At 41.7% G+C, this 27,290-nt stretch overlaps 1 protein-coding gene across 2 annotated transcripts in view; it reads left to right on the top strand.

Moving 5' to 3' along the window:
- The window catches only part of BCHE (butyrylcholinesterase), a 636,843-nt gene that overhangs the window by 115,043 nt on the left and 494,510 nt on the right, over positions 1-27,290 (top strand). For both annotated transcript variants that reach the window (XM_069618487.1, XM_069618488.1), the window contains one exon: positions 1,178-2,708. In XM_069618487.1, the coding sequence (XP_069474588.1) occupies positions 1,178-2,708 (1,531 nt within the window). The remainder of the gene's footprint in view (positions 1-1,177; positions 2,709-27,290) is intronic.

Raw genomic sequence — 27,290 nt, 5'->3', positions numbered from 1 at the left:
TTTTATCACAATGCCAGAAACAGCTTCATATCTCTAGTTTCAATGACACATGCATAGGTACAGCTGTGCATTCACATGTTCAGTCAATACTCACAAGGACTGAGATGTCAGACACAATTCCTCATGTCCTGTTTTCAGCCAGTTAAGAGCAGTGCAATCTTTCCTCACACAAAATGAATAGTACAGTCAAAAAACGTAGCAAGGGAAACAGCAGCAACGTGAGCACCCCTACTGACTGGGATGCTGTAAGATCTCATGCACAACACTCTACTGCATCTCGCTGCTGTGCACTGAGACCGAGGTGGCTGCAGGCATCTGGGAGCTGCCTGAATGAGGGTCACTAGATTCGGGCACAGGCAAGGCTCGTCTCTTCTGGTACAAGCCTCCACTGTGTGCTTTATCACGGACAGGCATGACCACAGCACCAGAGCCCATGCCATGAACCCAAAAATCAGCTGGGGAAAGGGATACATATATGACCACCCACTCTTGCCATGAGTTTGCAGGGCTGGATGAGCATGTCATCTAAAAGGGCTGGGGCTATCATGGGATCAATGAGCCGCTTTGCCACCACCCCTAGTCTACTCCCCGCTCCTCAATGGAAAGTGGCGGTGTCAGGGCTGCGACCAACACAACACATGGATTCTTCTCAGTTTATTACACACGTTTTTGTATTTTCTTTGACTCTCAATTAATGTGTCTCTATGATACACTCACGATGGTAACAAAGGCCATCCAGCATCCTTACCATGACCTAGTATATCAAGGCCTTCCCACTGGCATTGAGAAATAATTCATGGGGCAGATTCTCACCACTTAAATAAGCCACAGACGATACGCAGCATTATCTGTAGAGTGTTTGCCAATTTGATGGGGCTGCAAAGTGAATACTCTGATACTGTGGTAATTTATGCCTGTCTGCTGCTCGCAAACCAAAAACACTGAGCTACAAAGAAAGATCTATTTCCCGAAAAAAGCAGAACATATTTCATGCAACATTTGACATAGTTTGATTTTGGGAAAACTTTTTCATGTAGATGTCTATGTCCATATCTAATTTTTCAAATTCAAATGATGTATTAAAAAATAACACTTTATATTCCAATTCATTATAATTTTGTCTGTATAATTGATTGAATGATATGACTTCTTTTTTATGTTTTGCCTCCCATTACAGTGATAGGAATGGGCTGCAATGAGGAACGCCTGAACATCAGCTGCTTTCTTTTCCTGGCGTTCATATACATCATTGTGGTGAGTGCACAGCCTCAAAGTGATGAAGATCTCACAGTGTCTTTCAAGAATGGAAAAGTCAGAGGGATGCATCTCTCTCTCCTGTCTGGGACAGTAACCGCCTTCCTGGGTATTCCGTATGCTGAACCACCAATTGGTCACCTAAGGTTCCGAAAACCAGAGCCCCACAAGCCTTGGACTCATATTTGGAACGCCACCACATACGGAAACTCGTGCTATCAGTATGTGGATCAAACATTCCCAGGATTTCCTGGATCAGAGATGTGGAATCCAAATACTCCACTAAGCGAAGACTGTCTGTATCTGAATATATGGGTTCCATTCCCCAAAACGAAAAATGCAAGTGTCATGGTATGGATTTATGGTGGTGGATTTGAGACTGGTACATCCTCTTTAGATATCTATGATGGCAGGTTTTTGGCACGCACCGAACGTGTCGTTGTGGTTTCGATGAACTACAGACTCGGAGCACTGGGATTTTTGTCTTTCCCTGGCCATTCAGATGCTCCTGGTAATGCTGGACTATTTGATCAAAGGTTGGCCCTACAGTGGGTACAAGAGAACATAGCAGCATTTGGTGGTAATCCTAAAAGGGTAACCCTTTTTGGAGAAAGTGCAGGTGCCGCTTCCATCAGCTATCATCTTATGTCTCCTAAAAGTCATCCCTTTTTTACAAGAGTCATTATGCAAAGCGGGTCTGCTAATGCTCCGTGGGCCGTCATATCTAACATGGAAGCAAGAAATAGGACGTTGACCTTAGCTAATTTGCTTGGATGTGCTGACAACAATGAAACAAAGATGATTGCATGCCTAAGGCACAGACAAGCTCACGAAATTGTAGAAAAGACATTTTCTGTATTGAGTTTTAGCTCAATTATTGATATCACCTTCCCGCCAACAGTTGATGGCGATTTCCTCACTGACATGCCTGACATTTTGCTAGAAATTGGGCAAGTAAAAAAGACCCAGATTTTGTCTGGAGTGAACAAGGATGAAGGGGCCTATTTTCTTGTGTACCGGGCACCAGGCTTCAGCAAAGATAACTCAAGCCTAATAAACAGAAAGGATTTCGAAAACGTTGTCAATTTTTCTTTTCCGAATGCTGGAGAACTTGGAGTAGAGTCAGTCATTTTCCACTACACAAACTGGGAAGATGAACAAAACCCTGTACAAAATAGGGATGCACTGGATGACATGGTTGGGGATTACAATTTTATTTGCCCACTTTTGGAATTCACCAAAACATGTTCGGAACATGGGAGTAATGCATTTTTATATTTCTTTGACCATCAATCGTCCAAGCTGTCTTGGCCAAAATGGATGGGAGTGTTACATGGGTACGAAATTGAATTTGTTTTTGGAATGCCCTTGTATAGAAAACTAAATTACACAAAGGAGGAGGAATTGCTTAGCAGGGTCATGATGAAATACTGGGCAAACTTTGCCAAGACTGGGTAAGTTTATTCCTTTTATTCTACAAAGTGAAATTGTGTTTCTGCTTGTTCTTATGCAATCAAGTGTATCTCTGCTAGACAATGTGGTTGGATCACTTACTCTGGCTGGTTGTTAACAAAACTTATGCAAACAATGTAAGTAATAACATGCATTAATTGATCTTTTTATAATTCTGGAGTTGACTATAAAAATGCATGATACTCTCCCCACCATAATCAGAAATGGCATCAGTCTTGAGTATGATCCTTTGAAATTGAGAAACAAGGGGCATATTGAAGGTTACTGTATTTGTAGTGTTCTGTCCCCAAAAAAAAATAAAAGACATATATATATATATATATTTGACGCCCCAATTCTGGCAAAGTCCAAAACTGACCCTGTATATATAGGGGAAGAGGGAAAGTATGTTTAAATGCCTGAGTAAAAAGAACTGAAGATGGGTTGACAAAGGTCAAGGATATTTAGAGTGGGTTCAAAGGATTTATGGGCTAGAACACCATTTCCAGTAAACAGACAAAAAAAGGTTAAACTTGAATTGTCAAAAAAAATCTCTCATTTTGAGGGAGTGTTCTAGTTCCCAAGAAATGGCATAGAACTGGATTTGGACCATACGTTCTAAGAGTTTCACTGTTGTGGGGGGTAAGAGGCTGTTGAGCTGCGGCTTTAATATCCTGGATCACTAATGCTTGTCTGTGTGGCACACTTGGTGCAAGGAAGCTGAACTCCAACTGGAAGAGGGTGCTACATTCTTCCTGGGCAGCCCTGTACGGTATTTAGCCACAGTTCATGGCACTCACATTGTGCCCTTTAAAGATGTTAGTGTTCTCCAGCCCTTCCTAAGAACAACATATATTATATCAGCAGCAGCTGTTTCCAGTGAAGTCAACTTACTGTAGTTTCAAATGGCAAGAATGTGGCACACACACACACACACACACACACACACACACACACACACACACACACACACACACACACACACACACACACACACACACACACACACACACACACACACACACACACACACACACACACACACACACACACACACACACACACACACACACACACACACACACACACACACACACACACACACACACACACACACACACACACACACACACACACACACACACACACACACACACACACACACACACACACACACACACACACACACACACACACACACACACACACACACACGCACGTGTGGGCGCGAGGAGTTGCTTTCCATGAGATATGTGTTTCCATTTCCTTCCTTTAGGTATCACCCATGTATAACTGTGTCTTATAATAGCATATCTACGCTTTTCTGGCCCTCCTTATCATTCATCTGCGTGCCTATTTTTTTCCACAAGTGCCCAGCGTATTGAATTCATCTTGAGGATGTATTTGAAACGTGTGCACACTTTGAATGCCTCAATACACTTTTTTTTTACTGGGACCCCATATGACGAAGATCATTGAGGTGTATACTTATTAAACCCACACTGTTTATCACATTTATCGTATACCTGCACCGTTTCACTGTCCTGTCCTCATTTCAGTATCTGTGCCAAAAAGAGTGCAATGAAAACAACTTTGAAAATGTTTTGCTTAAGAACATCCCATTTCTTAAGAGGTTTGGCTCTTGCAATAGAGAACATTTGGGAAAACGTCTAGGACACGACCACTAGGGGGACCACCAGGTGGCGTCAGACTGCACTTTCTACTTTTCTCCAGGTGCCATTCCAAGGGTTTGGCTGCTTTGCCAAAATGGCCTTTTCTTGAAGTGACTTGATTCGTTTTCCAAGTCTGGGTGGGCAAGGGCCATGTAGCAATTAATCAATCAAGTTATACTAATGAGTAAGGTACCAATGAGGCGGTAATGTGGCGTAATTTGCTGTAAATCCAAATGTACGTATCCATTTAAAATCAGTGCATAACTAAAACATCAGTACTATGTTTATCATGTGTGTCTGTGTGTGCGTGCACGTGGTTGCAAAAAGCAGTCAAGGTTTAGATATAGCAACTGTTGCTAATGATACGTGGTATGATGTGCAATGTTCTATCCTTCAGCTTTTCTTTAATTGAACATACTTGCCTGTTGTTAACAGTGTGTTTTGAATTTATTCATGCACATTTATTTACTTCCAGAGAACCTGCACATGGTAACTTTAAATTTAGAAACTCTCCTCCAATTTCCAGCAGTGCTCCACATCAAGGAACAAAATGGTTCATTATGAGTTTGGAGGTATATCAGCGGTAAATCTGTTGAGATACCACCAAACAGATTTACTGTTATAATATGATAGGTTATTTATAACCCGCTTAATACCCTTAATGCCCCTGAGCTATCCTCGCTTACTGCCACTTGGAGTCCATAGGACTGCATGGGGAATCACAGCAGATTTACCGCCAGTGATAAATCTGCCGAAATTTCCATTTTCTGGGGTTAAGGTGGTGGAATTACCTCCAGTATTTTGCTGCAGGTTTTTCCTCTACCTTACCTCCAAACTCATAGTTCGGCTGCGTGGTATGCAGCAGTGTGGTAATGCAGTGAAAAATGCAATGGTAACTCATTCAGGCCCTCACACAATCATGTAGACTGCTTGTCTGTGGCTCTGCTGCAAGCTCCCTGTGGGAGACTTCAATCTGTAACATACCTGAAATCCAATGGTTCATTCACTTTTGTGAGGTGTATGGTAGTAGTGATAGTGTCTTGTGTTCTATTAAGGGATCCTATACAAGTCTGATTTCTTTTGACAATGACTTGTATTCAAACGAACTTGTGACAGTCTTTAAGGTATTATGACTTCTAAAGACACCCGGGCTGAATGGAGTAACAGGTGGTCTGTATTATAGGGCACAGAACATGTGGCCTCTGCCTTTATTGAATATTTTGAGGTTGATTTTGGTGACCTGTTCCCTGCTGAAAAATTGAACGACATGTGCCTTTGTCCCCTTCCCAAATTCGTTTAATTGCTGTGACCCAACACTTTATATACATGTATCTTTGATCGAATTGTCACTGAAGATAATGTCTGAAGTCCTTTTAGAGTGACTATAAACTGGGTCCATAACAATGATACTGTGCCGCTTTCACACCACGGCTTTCAGTTTTTGAAACTTCCACTGATCATAGACAAGTACTATAAGGTCAAGTTGGTTGTGCTCCACTCGGCCTTTATTGACCTATCATTCGCTTTTAAAAAGGTCAACTGGTAGGCAGTTTGTCTTTTTTTATGAGAGATGGAGATGGGCGAGGAGCTGCTGAGTATTATTATGCAACTCTATATGGTGACAGTGGCTTATGTATCTTTCATATAGGAATGCACTTCAACTTTTGCAGTACACCAGGGTGTAGGGAAGGGTTACATTATTGCCAGTTTTGTTGCAACTTTACGTGAATGGTAGAGAAGATCATGTTTTGGGTTTAACAACAGTTACCCCAGATATGTCACACAGGTTAACTTCTTTTTTGGCCTACACGGATGAAGCCGTGATTACTGAAAGGAAACTGGCAGCACAGAAACAAAACTTTTAATGGCTATCAAACTTTTATGGAATGCCATTATAGGTCAATCAAGACTTCTTAATCTCAAGCCATGGTGTAGTAAAGAGGTCGAAAGGGGATTCCTGAGACCTTAGGTAGAGTACTGGGGTGAAACAATGTCTTTCTTTTCTTACCTCTCCAGTAATTTTATTGTAACTGTGACAAAATCATTTGACAGGATGGTGACAGGTTACCTTTTTACACCACATTTTGTTGACTTTTGTCACAGGCTATCTTCGCAGCTGCGGTAAGGGACACAAAGTTCACAATTTGCCTAAAATAGTGGCTGTACTTTTTTAAGCTTTGTTCTCAATGACTTGTCCTTTCTTGAGGCGTCTTCTACCTAGCTGGGAAGTGGGGGGTCTTGATGGGTCTTTTGTCTTTGGCAGGCTTCCCTTGGAAATCCTGCGAAGACTCTTTGAGAGACTGAGAGGACAGGAAGTGGGGGACGTGACTGAAACTCCCCTGGTCTTTGTCCTGCAGTGTGCCTGCCTGAAACCACTTTTCAGTGGGAGGCTGGCTGTTTCCATTGGACAGTCACCCTCCAAGATTGAATGGTGCATGAATTGTAATGGTGGGACTCAGCCAGTGTTCCTGGATCAATCTGAGGGTCCTCATGCTGAAACTGAGAGTCAACCACTGGCACCAAGATTCTGATGAGGAAGAAGAAGAAGGATGTCCGAAGCCACTTCCAGTGACTGAGAGAGCTGTCTGAGTAACGGAAGCCCAAAAGAGGACAACTTCCACCCTTGGACTGATTAGCCCAATCAGGCCCAAGACGAACTGCATTTTGCACCCTCCTTGGAAAAACTTCGACCTACACAGCCCCCAATTTACCAATGCCCGTAGTCCTGTGCCATTTTGCAGTGCAACATCTCCAGAAGTGCAATTTCCTCTGAAACTTTGCAGGCATCTTGCTGCAATGGCAGAGACTGGATCCTGCTCATGAAAGTCCCCTCAGCGAGGACAAGGACTGAGAACCAGAGCAGAGTCTACCACATGACAACCGTCCTTCACCCGTGCCTTGAAAAAGTCAGCAATAAGCCAGTGCTACAAATATCCTCTGCTGGGCATCCAACCACACGAGAGCAACTGCCAAATCCACTCCAGGTTCTTCAGTCCTGTCACCAAGACCAACAAAACATAACCAGGGTCTGCTTTCCTGCCCTGCTGCATCAGCTTCTTTGCTAAAAGGTACTGTTCGGCTCCTAGTTTCTTACCTGTAGCATTGCTTTGTTGATCCTGTGCTCCTGGGGCTGTAGATAGCACAAAACCAAAGAGGTGATGGCTGGAAGATTTGGAATAAATCCAAAACTCTGTCATTGCTCTGGACAATGCTCCAGACAATCGTTCTTCACTTGCCAAGCCCTTACAAAAGTGCAAAGACCATATGCAAATCAAGCTTGTTCCAACCCAAAAAAGGGGCAGTCCAGCCCAATCTGCTTGTCACATCCCTTCTGCACAAGATCACAAGCATCTCCAAACATATTTCGGCCTTGTTGGGCTTCATCAGTGAGGAGTAGGTAGCTTGGACCTCTAGTCCCAGCAGGCACGGGACCCACGTCTGGGCATACACGTCCCACTCGGGGTGACTTATGGAAAACAAAAGAGGTGATGGTTGGAAGGTTTGGAATAACTCCTAACCTCTAGAATTGCTCTTGGCAACCCTCCAGACCATTGTTCTTCACCTTTCTAGCCATTATAAAAGAGGAAAGACCATACGCAAATCAGGCTTGGTCCATGCAGAGGGGACCTGGCCTAGTAGTTTGCGCAGGGCCGCTCCGATTGATGGCACTACCTGCATGATTTGCATATGGCTGGGATCCTTTTGCGTTCGCACAGACGGGCTAAAATATGGCGGTGTGGAAGGTTGCCTGGAGCAATGCCAGTGGTTCAGATTAATTTGAAACCTTCCACCCATCGCTTTTCTGGTTTTAGGCATTAGATAGCTGCATCATTTACCCCTCCGGGGCCTACCGTGAGCTACATTTGATGGCCAGCCGATTGGGCTCTCCCTTGCCTTAGAACACTTGTCCTTGGGGTGATTTGGTGAGTGAACCTCCTAATATCCTTGCCCTTTGAAACCCGACTGTTACCAATCTGCAAACCTGAAGAGTTCATGTTGCACTCTGCTTCCTTGATTCCTGAACTCTGCTTTCTTGCCTTGTCTTGCTCAGCCCTTGGTCACTGGTGCCCGCGTGTCCCATCTGACTTTGTGAGACTCACCTAAAACAGTGTTGGACTTTCTAAGATTAAAACAAGAGGGTCCGCACTGCTGTGGGTTTAATTAATAATTAGTTTGAGTAACACGTTATTTGTCAGGGTGTACTACAAAGGTATCACTCACATTTTTAGGCTGTAACAGACTCTGAAAGCAAACAGGGTAGTCTGATGATTGAGGAACCATAAAAAATATTTATTTAACAAAGAAATAGTTGTGTAAATAATACATAAACAACTAAACATAAAGCAATATAACAAACATATAAATGCATTTGTTCGATGGTTAGAAGGTTAATAGTCAAGAGACACCAAACACAAAAACTTAAATGTAGGTTTTTCTTCAAACTTTTGAACAAAGTAGACAAAAGAGAATTCTAAAAGAAACTGGACAACAAACTGCCAACTGTATGGTGGCCTACATCCCAGCCAATATTCTTATTTATGGCTTGTATTGGGCCACTGCACAAGTTGTTCTCAAAAGAGTTGGCAGGAGTAAAATTGTTCTATGTCCTACGATTTGTTGACAGGTCTGCCTACGTGTGCGTGTCAAAAGTTAGTGACATAAACAGTAAATTTAAATTGACATCATTAGACCATGCTTCGGCAAAAGTGCCACCTGTCTGGCCAATAGTTCCATGACATAGTTAAAGTTACCTTCCTCAGGGCGAAATACCATACAACAACTGGACCCTGTGGGGAAGCAGACATAAACAAAGTAAATAATATGAAAGAGATGAACCCTTTCTATTCAACTACCCACTGAATGACACTGGTGACAGGTTAGGCCAATCACAAAGCGGGAAACAATCCCAAAAAAATGTGAAGTGATGTGAATCACAGATGAAAAAAGATGAAAAAAGGGATGCTAAAGGTAGGCGAGCAATATGCAGCAACGGGCACGTGCACATGAATGCGAATAGCACAATTTAAAAAGGTAGCGGGCTGACGGTGGTTTTTTATTGCAGGAACAATATAGAAACTGCAATCTCAGTCTAATGATGATAGATAATAGATAATATGGGTGATGGAAACTGCAGAGAGACTCAGGAAACCAAAGCAGGAAGTAGGAAAAAGTTAGGCTGAGGAGCAGGAAAAGGTTCTCAGGATATTGGAAGAAAATCCTCATTCAAACCGTTGATATGAGTAGATAAGCAATAAATCCAACGTGCCTCCTTCTGAAGAAGACAACGGGTCACATTAGGAGTATTTTTCACTCCATCTAGTATCCACCAGAAAATATCATTGGCAGAGTGCTGTAGTTCAATGTAGTGACTAACAAGGGGTGCGGAATCTGTCCGGCACCGGATTCTTGAGCGATGCTCCGAAATCCTAATGTGAACTGGTCGAGACGTTTGTCCGACATAGCAAAGCCCACAAGGACATTGGATGCAGTACACTACTTGTTTGGTTTTGAAGTTCGTCATGGAGGAAAGGGTCCAGGTTTTTGGCCCAATTTTGAATTCCTTGAGTTTTTTAGTGAATTGGCAGACCAAACAGGATCCACACGGGAAATGGCCAGTGGTAGTTCTGAGGTCCCAAAGGCCTAATCTCGGGGGGTCCTTTTTGAAATTGGAGTGAACAAGTTTGTCACAGATATTTTTGGCCCTTTGAAGATATGAAAAGTTATCAAAGTTTCCATAAGTTTGCATATATGTTTCAGGAGGGTTGATGATGTGATTTGTCACCATGATTGCTATTCTGAAGTATCTAACGCGATGAAAATTGCAACTGTTCTCCTATTATATTATTGTCTTACAGTACTTGCCTTACTTGAATGCTACAAGCCTTAGTGTATAAAAATAAATACCTATTTATTTTACATAACTCCAAGTGTGTAACAGTTTCCTTGAATAACGTGCATAGTCTAGGTTCTTTGTGCCTCACTGCAGCCCTCCTCCCTCTTAGAGTAAGCCTGGCTGCACATCCTCAGCTACCAAACCTTTGAGTAGTTCATGGTAAACGTAAGCGGTGCAACCCTGTTCATCCAAGGTGGGCTTTCTAAAGTCTTGTCACAGACAGGGTTTGACAGAAAACTCTAACACTGATTACTATGCAAGTTATTAAAGTTGAACCCAACCCACTCTCCTGGCCACATATCGATGGTTGATTATCAATTCTTAAGCTCTTAGCTCAGGGTAATTGATTCTAGTGATAATTAAATCTTGTATTTTATGTTGCACATGAAATCCCTAGTTTTAGACTATTTTAATTATGCTTATCCACCTGGCTCGGTTATAAGGCAGTTATCTGCTTATTAAGCTTAGATGATGGCTTTAAGAGTTCTTGGATTGGCTGAGTCTGAGCAAGTTCATATGAGATTGGTGTATTCAATCGTTTGAATGGTGTAGCTCCGTTTGAATGGTGTAGCTCAATCGCAAATGCAAACAAAGTCATTTGATGCTGAAACATAAAGTAAAGCGTAAATGCTTTTTTGCCAGTTATGTATGTTTCCTCAAGTACTAACATCTCTCGTGGCTGTGTATGCGCCATGCTAGGATGATCAGCACTCATTTAAAATGTTCTATCTCTTTATAAAGGTAAATAAAAGTTTGCTTTTGGACAATTTATCATTCTATTTGGACTTTTTTTATTGTTATATGGTTGAGATTACTTAACCTTTTACAAATGTTAAGCAAGAAAAATGTCCGTGAGAAACACAAGAGAACAATAAGAAAGATGAGTCATATATGCAACTACAGAAAATAACAAATAGGTAAAAGTAATATAGAAATGAAAAAAAGAAAAAAAGAAAAAGTTACTTCAATAAACAGATCAAATGATTTCAGACCATATCAATGCTATACATAGTTCATACATTTGAACCAATTAATGGTTATGAGTCTTCAAGATTCAATGACTTAAAAAGATTAGACACTGCAAGAACAGTTGATGTAGTACGTCCTGCTAAATACGTCAACAAAAACGGACAGTGCAACATTAGGTGCTTTAGACATTTGAGATGTTTCTCAACTATACAAAAACACCAAGCTGCCTGGGCCATACTCAACAGGCCATATCTCACCAAAATGTGGTTAGTCTGAATCCGGTTTAGTCGAAATTGACGGACTTAGCCGGATATTCTATTCGTTCTAGTACATTTTTATATAGCGCCTACTAACCCGAAGGCTTCAGGGCGCTCAGACACACAGTACGACAATGAAACAGATAGAAGAGGAAACCAGAACCTATCAGTAAGCTATAGTCAACGGGTAATCGGGTAAACAGGTAATCAGGATATCTTGTGTAATATGGACATAAAGTTCCTAGCTCCTTATGATCAAACTGTAGGTGACCCAGGGACAGGTACATGTGCATTTGTTCCATAGTTCCAATCCAATCCCCAAGGAAGAGAGACTTTTTAACCTTGGTTGGATTTTTTATCAGATCAGACAAAGAACAACCCATCACTGTTAAGGTATCATAACAAAAAAGACCTAGTCATTTAACCGAATACAAAACAGAGTTATACATTAAACTGAAAACATAGAAAATATTGATATAAAATATATGGGGTAGTGTGTTAAGGGGTTACAATGAGTCGGTGTGGGGTTTGGGTGGCGTTATAAGGGTAGGAAAAAAAGGGGCTTCCCTTCATAATACTTAGCACATGGACAAACGGAACATTTGATGTATCTTAAATCGATCCTTACTAGTTGAGTCAATAGAGTCAAGGCATGGTTCCTTAACCAATTCAAAAGATTACCAGTGGAGGGTTTCTCAGAAAGCACAATTCCCAGATATACTATTGGGTTTGCTCTCCCCACCTTGTCGGACCTCAATCTCCAATGGAAAGTCGTGATTTTACTACGCCTTGAACATTGCCGAATTTTGGTTTTCGATGTATTGATTTGCAAAGAATGATTATTAACAAACAGAGCAAATGCATTAATCAGACGCTACAATCCCACTGAGTTACAGTCGAAAATGAGTGCATCATAAGCATAAGCCAACCAAAATAGTCTCAAGTGTAGTAATTTTGGTGACACAACGGTTGACACTTTCAAATGATCACCGAGGTCAGCCAAATAAAGATTGAATCGCCTGCCTAATGCCAAGAAATGGGGACATTTGGCGTGAAAGCTGACCTGCCCGACTGAGGTGGACTTGGATAGTATAATTTGAGCAAATATCAATAACCAGTCTCTGCAGGCCTTTTTGAATACCTCACGCCCACAATTTAGAACACAGAATAATTCACTTAACAGCGTCAAAGGCGGCACCCAGATCGATCAATGCCATGTAAACAGCCTCATAAGTGCCCTATCATGCCAACTGTTGAATACAGTTCACAATGAGACCATTTAAAGTTGTTCCCATTTTCCAACTAAACACAACCTGCCATTTAGGTAGCCTACCAGCCCTGTATGCCCATTGCTCCAGATGCGGCAATAGTATTGCTATGAACACTTTACTGACCGCATCCAGTATTACAATAGTTTCCAAAGGTAGCGGGCGCCCCTCTCTCGACAGAACAAGGCCTGATAACCTGTTCAGTGGTTATTAACCACTTGAGAGTTCGCAGCCACTGCTTTTACTCACTGTGCCTTTCACAGATGGGAAATATCCATTTGCATATAAGTCTTTGTCCTGCCCAGGGGCAGTCCAGCACCGAAATGCAATGGCAATTCCAACCTGAACGAGAGTACCACCAGCAACCCCATACACATGTTTCACCCTTGTTGGGGATCATCAGTGAGGTGAAGCTGATGCCTCTCTAAGCACAGTGAGAGGGAGACCACGTCTGGTTGCCCCCAGGAGACCTAGGGTTACCAATCCCAGGTTCCTTGAAATTTAGTTTGCAAAGGTAGCGGGCGCCCCTCTCTCGACAGAACAAGGCCTGATAATCTGTTCAGTGGTTATTAACCACTTGAGAGTTCGCAGCCACTGCTTTTACTCACTGGTCCTTTCACAGATGGGAAATGTCCATTTGCATATCAGTCTTTGTCCTGCCCAGGGGCAGTCCAGCACCGAAATGCAATGGCAATTCCAACCTGAACGAGAGTACCACCAGCAACCCCATACACATGTTTCACCCTTGTTGGGGATCATCAGTGAGGTGAAGCTGATGCCTCTCTAAGCACATTGAGAGGGAGACCACGTCTGGTTGCCCCCAGGAGACCTAGGGTTACCAATCCCAGGTTCCTTGAAATGTAGTTTGCAAAGGTAGCGGGCGCCCCTCTCTCGACAGAACAAGGCCTGATAACCTGTTCAGTGGTTATTAACCACTTGAGAGTTCGCAGCCACTGCTTTTACTCACTGTGCCTTTCACAGATGGGAAATATCCATTTGCATATCATTCTTTGTCCTGCCCAGGGGCAGTCCAGCACCGAAATGCAATGGCAATTCCAACCTGAACGAGAGTACCACCAGCAACCCCATACACATGTTTCACCCTTGTTGGGGATCATCAGTGAGGTGAAGCTGATGCCTCTCTAAGCACAGTGAGAGGGAGACCACGTCTGGTTGCCCCCAGGAGACCTGGGGTTACCAATCCCAGGTTCCTTGAAATTTAGTTTGTAAAGGTAGCGGGCGCCCCTCTCTCGACAGAACAAGGCCTGATAACCTGTTCAGTGGTTATTAACCACTTGAGAGTTCGCAGCCAATGCTTTTACTCACTGTGCCTTTCACAGATGGGAAATATCCATTTGCATATCAGTCTTTGTCCTGCCCAGGGGCAGTCCAGCACCGAAATGCAATGGCAATTCCAACCTGAACTAGAGTACCACCAGCAACCCCATACACATGTTTCACCCTTGTTGGGGATCATCAGTGAGGTGAAGCTGATGCCTCTCTAAGCACAGTGAGAGGGAGACCACGTCTGGTTGCCCCCAGGAGACCTAGGGTTACCAATCCCAGGTTCCTTGAAATTTAGTTTGCAAAGGTAGCGGGCGCCCCTCTCTCGACAGAACAAGGCCTGATAACCTGTTCAGTGGTTATTAACCACTTGAGAGTTCGCAGCCACTGCTTTTACTCACTGGTCCTTTCACAGATGGGAAATATCCATTTGCATATCAGTCTTTGTCCTGCCCAGGGGCAGTCCAGCACCGAAATGCAATGGCAATTCCAACCTGAACGAGAGTACCACCAGCAACCCCATACACATGTTTCACCCTTGTTGGGGATCATCAGTGAGGTGAAGCTGATGCCTCTCTAAGCACATTGAGAGGGAGACCACGTCTGGTTGCCCCCAGGAGACCTAGGGTTACCAATCCCAGGTTCCTTGAAATGTAGTTTGCAAAGGTAGCGGGCGCCCCTCTCTCGACAGAACAAGGCCTGATAACCTGTTCAGTGGTTATTAACCACTTGAGAGTTCGCAGCCACTGCTTTTACTCACTGTGCCTTTCACAGATGGGAAATATCCATTTGCATATCATTCTTTGTCCTGCCCAGGGGCAGTCCAGCACCGAAATGCAATGGCAATTCCAACCTGAACGAGAGTACCACCAGCAACCCCATACACATGTTTCACCCTTGTTGGGGATCATCAGTGAGGTGAAGCTGATGCCTCTCTAAGCACAGTGAGAGGGAGACCACGTCTGGTTGCCCCCAGGAGACCTGGGGTTACCAATCCCAGGTTCCTTGAAATTTAGTTTGTAAAGGTAGCGGGCGCCCCTCTCTCGACAGAACAAGGCCTGATAACCTGTTCAGTGGTTATTAACCACTTGAGAGTTCGCAGCCAATGCTTTTACTCACTGTGCCTTTCACAGATGGGAAATATCCATTTGCATATCAGTCTTTGTCCTGCCCAGGGGCAGTCCAGCACCGAAATGCAATGGCAATTCCAACCTGAACTAGAGTACCACCAGCAACCCCATACACATGTTTCACCCTTGTTGGGGATCATCAGTGAGGTGAAGCTGATGCCTCTCTAAGCACAGTGAGAGGGAGACCACGTCTGGTTGCCCCCAGGAGACCTAGGGTTACCAATCCCAGGTTCCTTGAAATTTAGTTTGCAAAGGTAGCGGGCGCCCCTCTCTCGACAGAACAAGGCCTGATAACCTGTTCAGTGGTTATTAACCACTTGAGAGTTTGCAGCCACTGCTTCTACTCACTGTGCCTTTCACAGATGGGAAATATCCATTTGCATATCAGTCTTTGTCCTGCCCACGGGCAGTCCAGCACCGAAATGCAATGGCAATTCCAACCTGAACGAGAGTAACACCAGCAACCCCATACACATGTTTCACCCTTGTTGGGGATCATCAGTGAGGTGAAGCTGATGCCTCTCTAAGCACAGTGAGAGGGAGACCACGTCTGGTTGCCCCCAGGAGACCTGGGGTTACCAATCCCAGGTTCCTTGAAATTTAGTTTGCAAAGGTAGCGGGCGCCCCTCTCTCGACAGAACAAGGCCTGATAACCTGTTCAGTGGTTATTAACCACTTGAGAGTTCGCAGCCACTGCTTTTACTCACTGTGCCTTTCACAGATGGGAAATATCCATTTGCATATCAGTCTTTGTCCTGCCCAGGGGCAGTCCAGCACCGAAATGCAATGGCAATTCCAACCTGAACGAGAGTACCACCAGCAACCTGTAGGGTATTTTGTGGAGATTTGGGGCCTGACGGTATTTTATTACCGCCGAAAAATAACTTAGCAATAATCACTCTTTGTATTCAGATTTGGCCATGTGCAACAATAATACAATGGACATGCATTATTTCAGCACCCAGACCTGCATATTTGGTATACGTGGTTGGTGGTATTTTGGTGAGCATAATTCCCTTGTTTTATTTGTGGCCCCAATGTCCAGAATCCCTTATCTTCGCTTAGATTTTTCGTGTGATCACTAGAGAGACCTCAGACCTGCATTCTAGAGATACCACATTTTCCAGTGATAGTGTTGGTGCGCCACCATGGGCAAACTCACTGACTTATTTACGACAGAGAGCTATATGTGGTAGTCTTGTGGTAATTTCCACTACCTTATATACGGTAGGGAGCTATGTTCAGAGAGTCTCTCTTCCCGTTGGCTCATGTACCTCCAACAAGTTATACTACAGTCACTCACAATTATTCATACTGATTCTGACATACACACATCTGTCTTAAAATGAACATTGCACTGTTTAAAAATCTCCCCACATCATTGGCATTGTAATGGTAAATAGAAAATAAACCACCCGTCTGTTTTCAAATATTTTCTGTATTATAAAAGTTGTATTTAACACGATCTCATTCTTTACAGCAATAAAATGGAACAATCAAAGCATTTTCTATGACACACTGCAATTATAGTGGCGGAGAACAGAACTTAAATTGCAACATTAGCACTTGATTAAGACACGCACGGGACTTTCATTTTTCTACACTGACTGCATATTTCCGTGCACACACACAGCTCCCCCAGTTAGGTAATTACCTTATCTGTTCAGAGGCTTCTCTCTGTGAATGTGGCTCTCTTGGATTAACTCCAGCAAAAAGGAACGCTTGCCTTCTCAAGCCGGGGTCATTGCCTGGAATTCTCAGCTTTTTCAGATAGGACTGCCTCAGCCAGTGGACAGGTTTTTCTTTCAGCTCTCCCCAATGTCGACTGCAGCAGGACACCGGAATTTGCATTCAGTCAGGACCCCACAGCCAGGTCTTCTCCCCAGTAGTGCAGAAAGATGTCTGCCTGTCTTTTTCCCTGCTACTGCCCACTAAAACTTTCCTCTCAGCCCTCTTTATGACGTGTCCCAATGAAATCCATCATCTCTCATCCTCCTACTCTTCAACAATAGCTTCGCTTATACATTTGCAATTGTTGCAAATCTGACTTCCTCCTTCCTGCCGTTACTGTGCACAACAACACGGATAATCAGGCAGAGAAGAGAAGAAAAAAAATCTGCACACTCATTCAAATGGTTTTCAGAGTATGCCTAATTCTGCAGTAGAGAACACATTTTATTAGTGGGTTATATTAAAATAAGGTTTTATTAGTCAGGTTAATGGTTAATAGGTTAGCTGTTAATTTTCAAATGTGTCTCTAGCAATATAGGCATTTCAGGTGAAAAATAGTGTGCATTTTTAAATGAACACGTGTGCTTTTAACTGTAAAAATAGCTTTGCATCTTATATGTTAAAATCGTTTTTGACTGAATAGCCTGTCTTTCCTTGTTAATCTGCTAACCCATATAGCAATGCACCGCACCATTGTGGTGGTGGTGCTGCAAAAAAATTGTGCTACTTGTGCAGTATTGCTGTACTGTGTACTGTAACACGCCAAATATCCTTACATATACCCTCCTTTTTTTTTTAGAACTTGGCTATAATCCAAGCCAATTCCTAAAAACAACTTGTTCTTTCTTTTTCTCTTAAAATGCATATGTATTGGGATATCTTTCTCTTCCTGACGTAGTCAGTAAAATCAGTAACATTTTCATTTTTACTGATAGCACAATCAACCATCCACCCATGATTAGCACCAGGATAGCCAAACCCACTATTGAGCGTTCCCCCCAGGTTCCCCAATTAAATCTTTCCACTTCTATTATGCCCAGATTACTAATTGTAATATTGTTTTTTCGCAAATTCATTTTCATAACATGTCTTTCTTTGTGATTCAATAAATATTCCACATCTGGATCTATTGGAAAAGTATCCCTTTGAAAAAAATCGATATTTTCCACTTGGCTTTCCCAAACATCATTTGTTACATGGAACAATGTTAATCCCCCAATTGACACAATTGCATCCTTTGGAACCTGTAAATAAAAAACATTATATTTTACCTGTTTAACCACGTATGTTCCATGGTTTAAATGTACTACCGTCATGTTCTTTAAACAGGTGCTGACCAACCATTTACCTCTGACCATCTTAGCCTGTGCCATTTCTTCACTCCCCATATTACTAATAATCACTTCACATCCCTCTGATATACTTGGGTCAGATTTCAATCCACAAATAGCATCTGTGGCATCAGGAACAAACGGTTTACCTGGACACATATAATTTTGTTCTTTAAATGTTACACATGTTTCCAGGTTTGGTATTAAATAAACTTCAGGTTCCCATGACTGAAATGCCACCACTTCTGGAGTCTTAATCTTAATGAATTTGTCCTCTTGCCAAAATCCCACGTTGTGTACCCACTTCGTTTGATAAATAAGTTCAGGGGCTACAAATGGGATGCATAGCAAAAATCCGATCTCTAGTCTTTCCAAGTCCACATATAACGGCATTGCATTCCCCATTTCGAATGCAATTTTTATCTGTATAAGGTCAATTTCCCTCCTGGTCAATCTTTCTATCATTTGACGAATGATATCCTGCGAAACAAAATACAAGGGAATATGTCCTTGAATCAATTGTGAAACTGCAGTTTGAACTTCTCTCATATAATTCGTTAATAGTCTATCAACAGGACTCATTATGTTCAATATTTCATTTAAAGTTCTGTCATGCTTAAGTATTATTTTAGTCGCCCGTTGCATCACATCCGCTTGTTCATTTAGAATGATTGCAGTTTCATTTATGAATCTTACTTGTTCATCCAGTCCCCCTCTAATTCCATCTAATGTCTTTTGTATTATTTCTAGGTCAATACTCAGTTGTTGTGCTTTAGTACTCAGTGTTCCTACCGAAATAGAATTGGCTGTTGATATTGTAGTACCTATTATTGCTCCAATTATAGACATTACCATTGATATCGCGAGCATCACCGCACCTCTCTTTCCTCTCTTCTTCTTAATGTCTGCTGAATTCACGAATGTTTTTTCCAATTGCATTAATATATCTCTTATTGACTGCTTAGTGTCCTCTTTTCTTATTTCCAGCCACTCTTTAGTCTGTTCAATCTTAATTCCGGTATTGTTCAAGTGTTTTTCAATCAAAATCTCAGGATTTAATGGAATGTATATATTTTGGAAAATCATCCTTCTATCACTCATGATGAATCCTGGTGCCTCTTCCACCGCGATACCAGATGCTGGTCCAGGTTCAATGACAACCTGTGCTTCTGAATTCTTGAAGATCCCTCCAAATATCATCATCGTTAAACATGTCATCGGTATCATCTTCAATGCTGATCGCTTTGTAGCCTTGGTCTTCACCCCTCTTTGGGGCTTTCCCGGAATCCGTCCTCGCGGGCTCCAGGACTCCATCGTCTCCCGTGGCCTCTGGTCCCAGAACCTCCGACCAAATAATGTTAATTGTCTAAATCAAAATAGAAAATAAACAGATTAAGTACATAGCACAATACTAACTTCATCCTTTTGCCAAAAATAAAACATGCTTGGTAAAAATACTTCGTTTTTTTTTTTTTTTTCTGAAATTAAACACAAGTTAAAAGAAAACAAACACATATAAAACAGCATTCAATATTTAATACACTTTCTCTCTGCACACCAACCACGAGCTTCCGTTATATGTGCATTTATTTATTTATTTATTTATTTATTTATTTATTTATTTATATTATATATTTTCACATATATTACAGTGTTTATGTGCCATCATAACAATCAACTTTTTTTTTTTTACTTCTTTGTCACTGCCTCCTGATCACACCCATTTATTTTCTCAAGGGACTCTATCCGTTTCCACATGCTCAAGCTGCCTGATCTCATGTCTGGGATGGCATGGTTTGATTTGATTTACATGGACAAACTGCTCTATTGCTGTTTCACCTTCATTTTTCAAAATTTTATACACTACAGGAGAGACTTTATCTATAATTCGAAATGGCCCCTGCCAGGCTGCCAGAAATTTAGAATTTTTCTGTTTACTTTTTCCAAAATGAAACTTGTACACCTGATCCCCTACATTGTATTCCTTTACTGATGTCTTTTTGTCATAATATGACTTAGCACTGTCAGCAGCTCTTTCCAGATTTCTCTGCACAAAAGCAAATGCATGTTGCAAATGCCTCCTCAGTTCATCAATATATTCATGAACTGTGGATGCACTCACTAGAGTTTGCTCATGTGTTCTGTATAGTAGGTGTTGTGGTAACACCATTTTCCTACCTGTTAAGACCTCATGGGGGCTAACACCTGTTGCTTTGGCAGGAGTCGACCTGATTGCCATCAAAACCAATGGTAAACGCAAATCCCAGCTGGAACCTGCTTCTGCCACAAATTTCTTTAAAATATCCACAACAGACCTATTGCTTCTTTCAACTGTACCTGAAGACGCCGCCCGATATGCGATATGTAGTTTCCTTTTCACACCTAGTATTTGCCATACCTTACTCATTAGAGTACTTGTGAAATGACTTCCTCTGTCTGACTCAATTCTTTGTGGCAACCCAAACCTTGAGAACACATGGTTCACCAGCAATGTGGCTGCTGTTTGCGCACTACAATCTGGTGCAGGAATGCACTCAATCCACTTCGACATCAAACATACCACACTCAAAATATAACGGTGTCCCCTGCTCGACCTTTTTAAAGGACCTACATAGTCTATTTGCAAATCTGACCATGGGAGAGTTAGGCCTCTTTTCATCAATGGTGCTCTATGCATTGGTGAAGCAGGTTTAAATTGGGCGCATACTAGACATCCTCTAGTATATAATTCCACATCTTGGGACATATGAGGCCAGTAAGCATAATCCTTTAGTATTTCTAATGTTTTTTGTGAACCTCTATGGCCTGCAGTTATGGCATCATGTGCATGGTGTAGCATTAGTCCTCTGAATGAAAGGGGTACTACCCACTGTATTTGCCCTGTTATGGACTCTCTAATCATGAGCCCATCCTGTAATCTAATTCGTGTTTTGTTCTTTAATAACACCCTCAACTCTTCTTTTCCCATACAATCATTTTCTGTTAAAGGATTTTGTTCAGGATCTATCAAATGATTATAATAGATTCCCAAAATTTGATCATTCTTTTGTGCCTCAATCAAATCTTGGTCTGGCGTGTCATGACTCCACTGCACCACCGGTTGATCTACCTCCTTTGGTGCTTTAGAACGTGTGACTGCATCAATTTGTATTTCACCCATTAAATAATCAATAGGTAGCAATTCTCCCATCACAGCCCCAATCTTAGCCAGATGGTCTGCCTTATCATTTCCCTCCTTATCCTCTCCTGGTGTTTTTAAATGCCCACGAATTTTTCTCCAGTATATTGTTAAATTATTTTCTGACACCAATTTGTCTATGGCTTGTATCATTTTTCCATGTTTAAGTGGCTTTTTGTTGTATGTAACCATGCCTCTTGCTTTCCAACCAGGCAAATACTCCACAAAGCTATTCCGTGCATAGTCAGAATCAGTCACCAGGACAATTTCACTGAACTTTTTATCAACTGCAGTAGCAATTGCTTTATAGATGGCTGCCAATTCCGCCACCTGACTGCTCCTATCTCCAATCCTCATCCCTATACTAGGAACGCCTTCACATTTCAACCAGACATTTCCTATTCCTGCCACTAATTGTTTATTACTGTCATTTTCAATGTGAAAAGCACAACCATCCACATATACAGTTGGCAAATCCTTGCATGTTTTTTCATCAAAAGCTTTGTGTGGTGATTGTTCAAATCCCTGTAAACTAGCTTCCACATCCATTTCATTTGTTATTTGTTCAGCTGCACAGTCATGTAAGTCAGCTAACCCTTGAGCAATTGGGCTCTTTTTATTTTGTCCATATCTTACTTCTACGGGAAAACCTTGTAATGCCAGCGTCCATGAAGTGATTCTGGATTGCGCTAGATTGCCTGATCTAATTCTTTTACTCTCTAAAAATTGCAAAGGTTGATGATTTGTTTCAATAATCACCTTTTCTCCCTGAACAATGGGGCGGAAATGTTGTAGCGCCCACACAGTGGTTAATAGGGCCTTTTCGCATTCATTAAATTTCATTTCAACTTGGGAAAATGCCTTACTTGCATATGCAATGGTTTTGTGATTCAAATCGTGTTTCTGTGATAACACTGCTGACATACAATGTTCAGAAAAGCCTATTTCTATAAAGAAATCCCTGTCCTTTATGGGGTATGCTAAACATGGTGCCTTTACAAGACATTCCTTCAATCTAGCCACTGCATCAGACTGCTCTCTTTCCCATCTCCAGGGAGTATTTAGTTTAAGCAGTTTAGTCAATGGTTGAGTGATTTCTGCATAATTCTCAATGAACTTTCTGTTATAGCCTGTCATCCCTAATAAACTTTTTACTCCTTTCTCATTTTTAGGATCTTTTAATCTTTGTATGGCCTCTATTTTCTTCCTTTGTGGATTTAGCCCATGTTCAGTCACTTCATGCCCTAGAAAGTTCACTTTTTTCTTGCACCATTGTGCTTTTTGCAAAGATACTTTGGCGCCTGCTTTCTGCAATTGGCCAAGCACATGTCTTATTTCATCAAAATGGCTTTTAAGGTTTTCATTTTTTATCAAGACATCATCCACATAAACTATTGTCCCTCTTTCCGCTGCATCCGGCATGGCCTTTCTCAAAAATATGCCAAATTCACTCCCACTATTGATGTACCCGAACGGAGCTCTAAGCCAGGCATATTGAGTCCTGTCAAATGTAAAGGAAAATAGGTGTTGTATCTCCTCTGCCAATGGCACACACCAATATCCAGATGTGAGATCTAACGTGGTAAATACATTTGAACCATGTATCTGAGCTAGGCCCTGATCAATGAATGGTAGTGGCCATCTAGATACTGGTACTCTTTTATTTAACTCTCTTAAGTCTGCACACAGCCACCATTGACCATTTGGCTTTAACACACCTAAAATAGGCGTATTGGATGTGCTATGAATGGGCCTAATTATTCCCCGTGATTCCAAATTTTTAATAATCTCTGCCAATGATTCTAAACATGCCAGCGGTAGTCTATACTGGCGTACAAACACTGGATTTCTGCTACAACCTTCTGGTAGTGTGGCCACATGTAAATCAGTTAAACCACAATCATAAGCATCTTTTGCAAATACATCCTTAAACTCCATAAATATTTCCCTCAGATTGCGTCGATCCTCATCGCTGTCACATGCATCCGCTAAGGAGATCTGCTCTTCTACCATTCTGGAAAATTCTGGAAACTCTTCTGGTAAAGGAATCTCAGCGCTTTCCTCTAACTGTGTGGCTGTGTCTTTTTGTAGAGCTGCCACTTTCAAATATTTTGGCAGATCAGCTTCCACTTCAATGGGCTGATTTCCTGTTTCATTTTCATTTAAATTAAATATTATGCAATCCTCTTGATGGCAGCACACTGTCTCATTTGAATCATAAGGATACACAGAATGAATTTTAAATATTCCTTTGGGCTGAGAGTCCAGGTGTTCTGGCAACTCGCCCTTGGCATCTACATATTTTTCAGGAATATTCCCAATCACCATGTTATTTAAATCTGCCGTATAATGTGATTTTTGTATGGCCATTCCTAATGGGGAGTTTTCCTCTAAATGAATGTCCTGACAACCTTTATTATTTACCATGATTTTTACAGATCCTTCACCAATGTCTACCAATGGAATGTATTCATAATCCAGGCCTTGCTGTTTTATGGATTCATTCAGGCATACAAATGCATCAGAGCCTTTCATCTGCTGTCCATTTTTGCATTTCAGTGTTATTGCAAACTGTTTTGTAAATGCAGGAACAATAGTATTTTTCCTCATCTGTAATTCGACTGCATAAGGAACTAGTTGTGCACAATGATAAGCCCTTCTTTTGTCTTCAAATTCAGGCGCCGGCCCCCCTAGGCGTGACCATATTTTTTGATTAAGGAAATCTAACACCATACACATTCTGTGCATGATGTCATTGCCCATGTAAAATTCATTTTGTGCTCCACTCACTATCCATACATTATGGTAAATTGTTTTCTGCCCAATGCTAATTTTAAGCATGCATCTGCCTGTAATTCGGTTTTCAAAGTCTGGACTGTCCAACCCAGAAACATATTGGTTTTTAATCCTAAATTTCGGGATTTCTTCCCTCTCCATAATTTTTTGCAACAATTTCTCATTAATGAAACTCCTTTCATGTTCAAGCGCTAAAGTGGCTTTTATTGTTTTAAGATAATCATTTATACCAACGTGAACCCATGGTTGCTCATCTTCCATGTGTATCTCTGCCAGAGTGGTAATGTGTTTTTCTGAATCTGTTTTAGGAACAATATTCTGTTTGCATGTATTCTCTTTTAAGTAAAAACGTAATGTGTGCTCATCTATAGCAGTCTGCCAATCTTTCCTTGGGTCCAAGTATATTTGTACAGGTAGTTTTTCATTGTCGCTCTGATCTTTGTCTTGACACATTAATATAACAGTGACACTAGGTATGCAGCTATTCTGGAGATATACCTCCACAGCATCATTTGTTTTGGCAACGGTGTGACATTCTTTTATATTGCTGTTTTGTGATTTTAGTTTCTTAGGCCTCAATGGTTTTTTGGTTAAGGACCACAGCACTCCATTCACCCCATCTATGAGAGGAGACAATCTTTTCAGGCAATCTGTCCCCATCAGAAATGGAATTTCACAAATAGATGTGATCAATACCTCTTGTTTCATTTTGTGCTTTCCTATTTTTATGTCAACCTCAGTTACACCTATGATGGGCACCTCCTCCCCATTAAAGTTATGCACTGGGCCTTGATTTGCCTTCACTGTGATCTGACTCTGTGGAGGCCTCCCTTCATTGATACTCTTTACCAGCTCCTTGGACATAATTGTGGCCTGTGCGCCAGTGTCAATCATAGCAAAGGTGTGGCATTTTTCTTCTACAGTGATGGGTGCATAATATCTGTCCTCAACTTCCTCTAATACACATAAGAAATGTGAATTCTTACTGATTTCAGGGCTCACCTTTCTCAGGTCTTTTTCACTTTTGGCTAAGCACATTGGTAAATGAAAAGACATTTTTCCCTCCTTTTTACCCATTTCTGTGCGAGGTATTTTATTCATTTCTCCATGTTCAGAGGTTTTTTGGAGTGTGGCCACCGTTCGCCCATCCATCTGGGTAACATCAGAGACCACATTACAACCTTCCAACTGAACATGTGTAACAACATCATTCAGCAATTTGTCATTTTTTAATTCTGTGCATTTGTGATCATTTAGTGTAATACCAGCCCTTTCAGCCTCTTCAAAAACATGTGGCTCAAAGAATTTTTCAGGTGATTGACTTGTACCCTCCTTGTGAGTATTTCCTTTTTCTGTCTGTGTTTGGTCATTGTTTTGCTTGCCCAGGGAAGGAGCTATGGCATCCCCACTTACTCCCTGTTCACTGGTATTCCCCATGCATGAGTCATTTTTCTTAAATCTGTCCCTTTGTTCTTTTGGAATTCCTAATGTTTCTTTTTCATTTGTGCAAATCTTTACTGTTTTATTTAGCTCTAAGTTAAACCGTACCTCTTTTTTAGAAGTATTTGCACTTTCTATCACAATTTCATTTACTGGTACTTTCATTTTTAATCCATTAGTCACCTCAGAGTTGTCATGCAAAATTATATCAGAGCAATCTGTCATTTTGGCACTGCGATTATCATGAGTACTTAGTCACTTTTCGGAAGCCCCCCGGTCATTGCTATGGCCATCAGCCCCCTCTTTGGAAGGTTGTTTTTGCGCTGTATAGAGCTTTCCTATTTGCTCAGCTAACATTTTCACTTGGGCCTCAAGGCACTGGAACCTTTCCACCTCTCTAGGATCCTCTTTCTGTGGCCTAGGTCGATATTGGTTGTTTTCCCCCTGATTGGATCTATTCTGATACCTCTCAGGTGATTGATACCGGTTGGGATGGTTTCTGAACTCTTGATTCATTTGTGGAGGGGAGCGGGTTGCACCCATCCTTTGATTATAGTCCCCTGGTGGGGAATCATTGTACTGGCGTGGACTGTAGTTCACGTTTTGCCTCATGTCCTGTCTCTCAGATTGTGGGTACTGGCCCCTATGTTGATTTCCATTATCAGTAAATCGATCCACATATCGGGGCCTATCCTGATTACCATATATCATGGTGTTGGGATCAAATCTGCTCTGTGTCCCCAATGACTGGTAGGGACCATCATTTCTTTGATCTTGATTTTGTCTCTGGTTATTGTTCATACCTGCCATATCAGACCGGTATCTTACCCGGGGTCTATCTCCTAAATATCTAGGGCTGATGTAGCTCTCTCTATTACTAGGATCATGTGATTGGAACATTGGTACAGGAAATGGCGATCTTTGTTGATTACCCCTTTGTTCAGGTGTCACATTATTTTTACCTTGGCTTTGAGCAGACTCAAGGGACATTTTGGCTGACCTGATTTCCATTACTGTGGCTGAGGGTTCTTTAGATTTAGGCCTAGTATCTTTCATTTTATCACTTTCTCTACCCTGACAATAGAGTACCTCATATAGCTTTGTGCTTTGATGTACAATCCATTCAAGGGACTTGTCACGGTCAAATTCACGGACCAATTGGGATATGATGTCTTTCTGTAGCCCATAGAAGTATGCGGTTTTAAACTCATTGGAATTTGAGTCAAAAGATACATCAAAGCGAGAGAATGCTCTTTTTAAGTCTTGTAAAAATTGGCGAGGGGATGTATTAGGTCCAGCAGTAATAGTGTACGCGACTTTCTTTGCCTCCTGCAATGACTGAAAAGGAGAAAAATGACGCCTAATTTCTTTTTCAAACTCCAGCCATGTCATATTTTGCTGTTCATTTAATCCCCTTATGATGCTGGCCGTCGGGGCATCTAAAGTTAAATGAAAATATTGTCTGTACTGTTCCTTAGGTATCTGGAGTGCTTTAAAAATGTCATGCACCGCTTCTAAGTGATCCTCAATGCAGCATTCACCTCCCTTTTTAAATGGTTTGATCAGGGCTTTAATGGATTTCATTATTTTTATGGGGCTACTTGTTGCAATGCATGGAATTGCACTATTTTGTG

This window comes from Ambystoma mexicanum, chromosome 10 (genome assembly GCF_040938575.1).
Source record: "Ambystoma mexicanum isolate Mex_15411 chromosome 10, UKY_AmexF1_1, whole genome shotgun sequence".
NCBI classification, from domain to species: domain Eukaryota; kingdom Metazoa; phylum Chordata; class Amphibia; order Caudata; family Ambystomatidae; genus Ambystoma; species Ambystoma mexicanum.
Note: the sequence above shows the minus strand (reverse complement) of the source record. Positions and strands in the feature narration are given on the sequence as shown.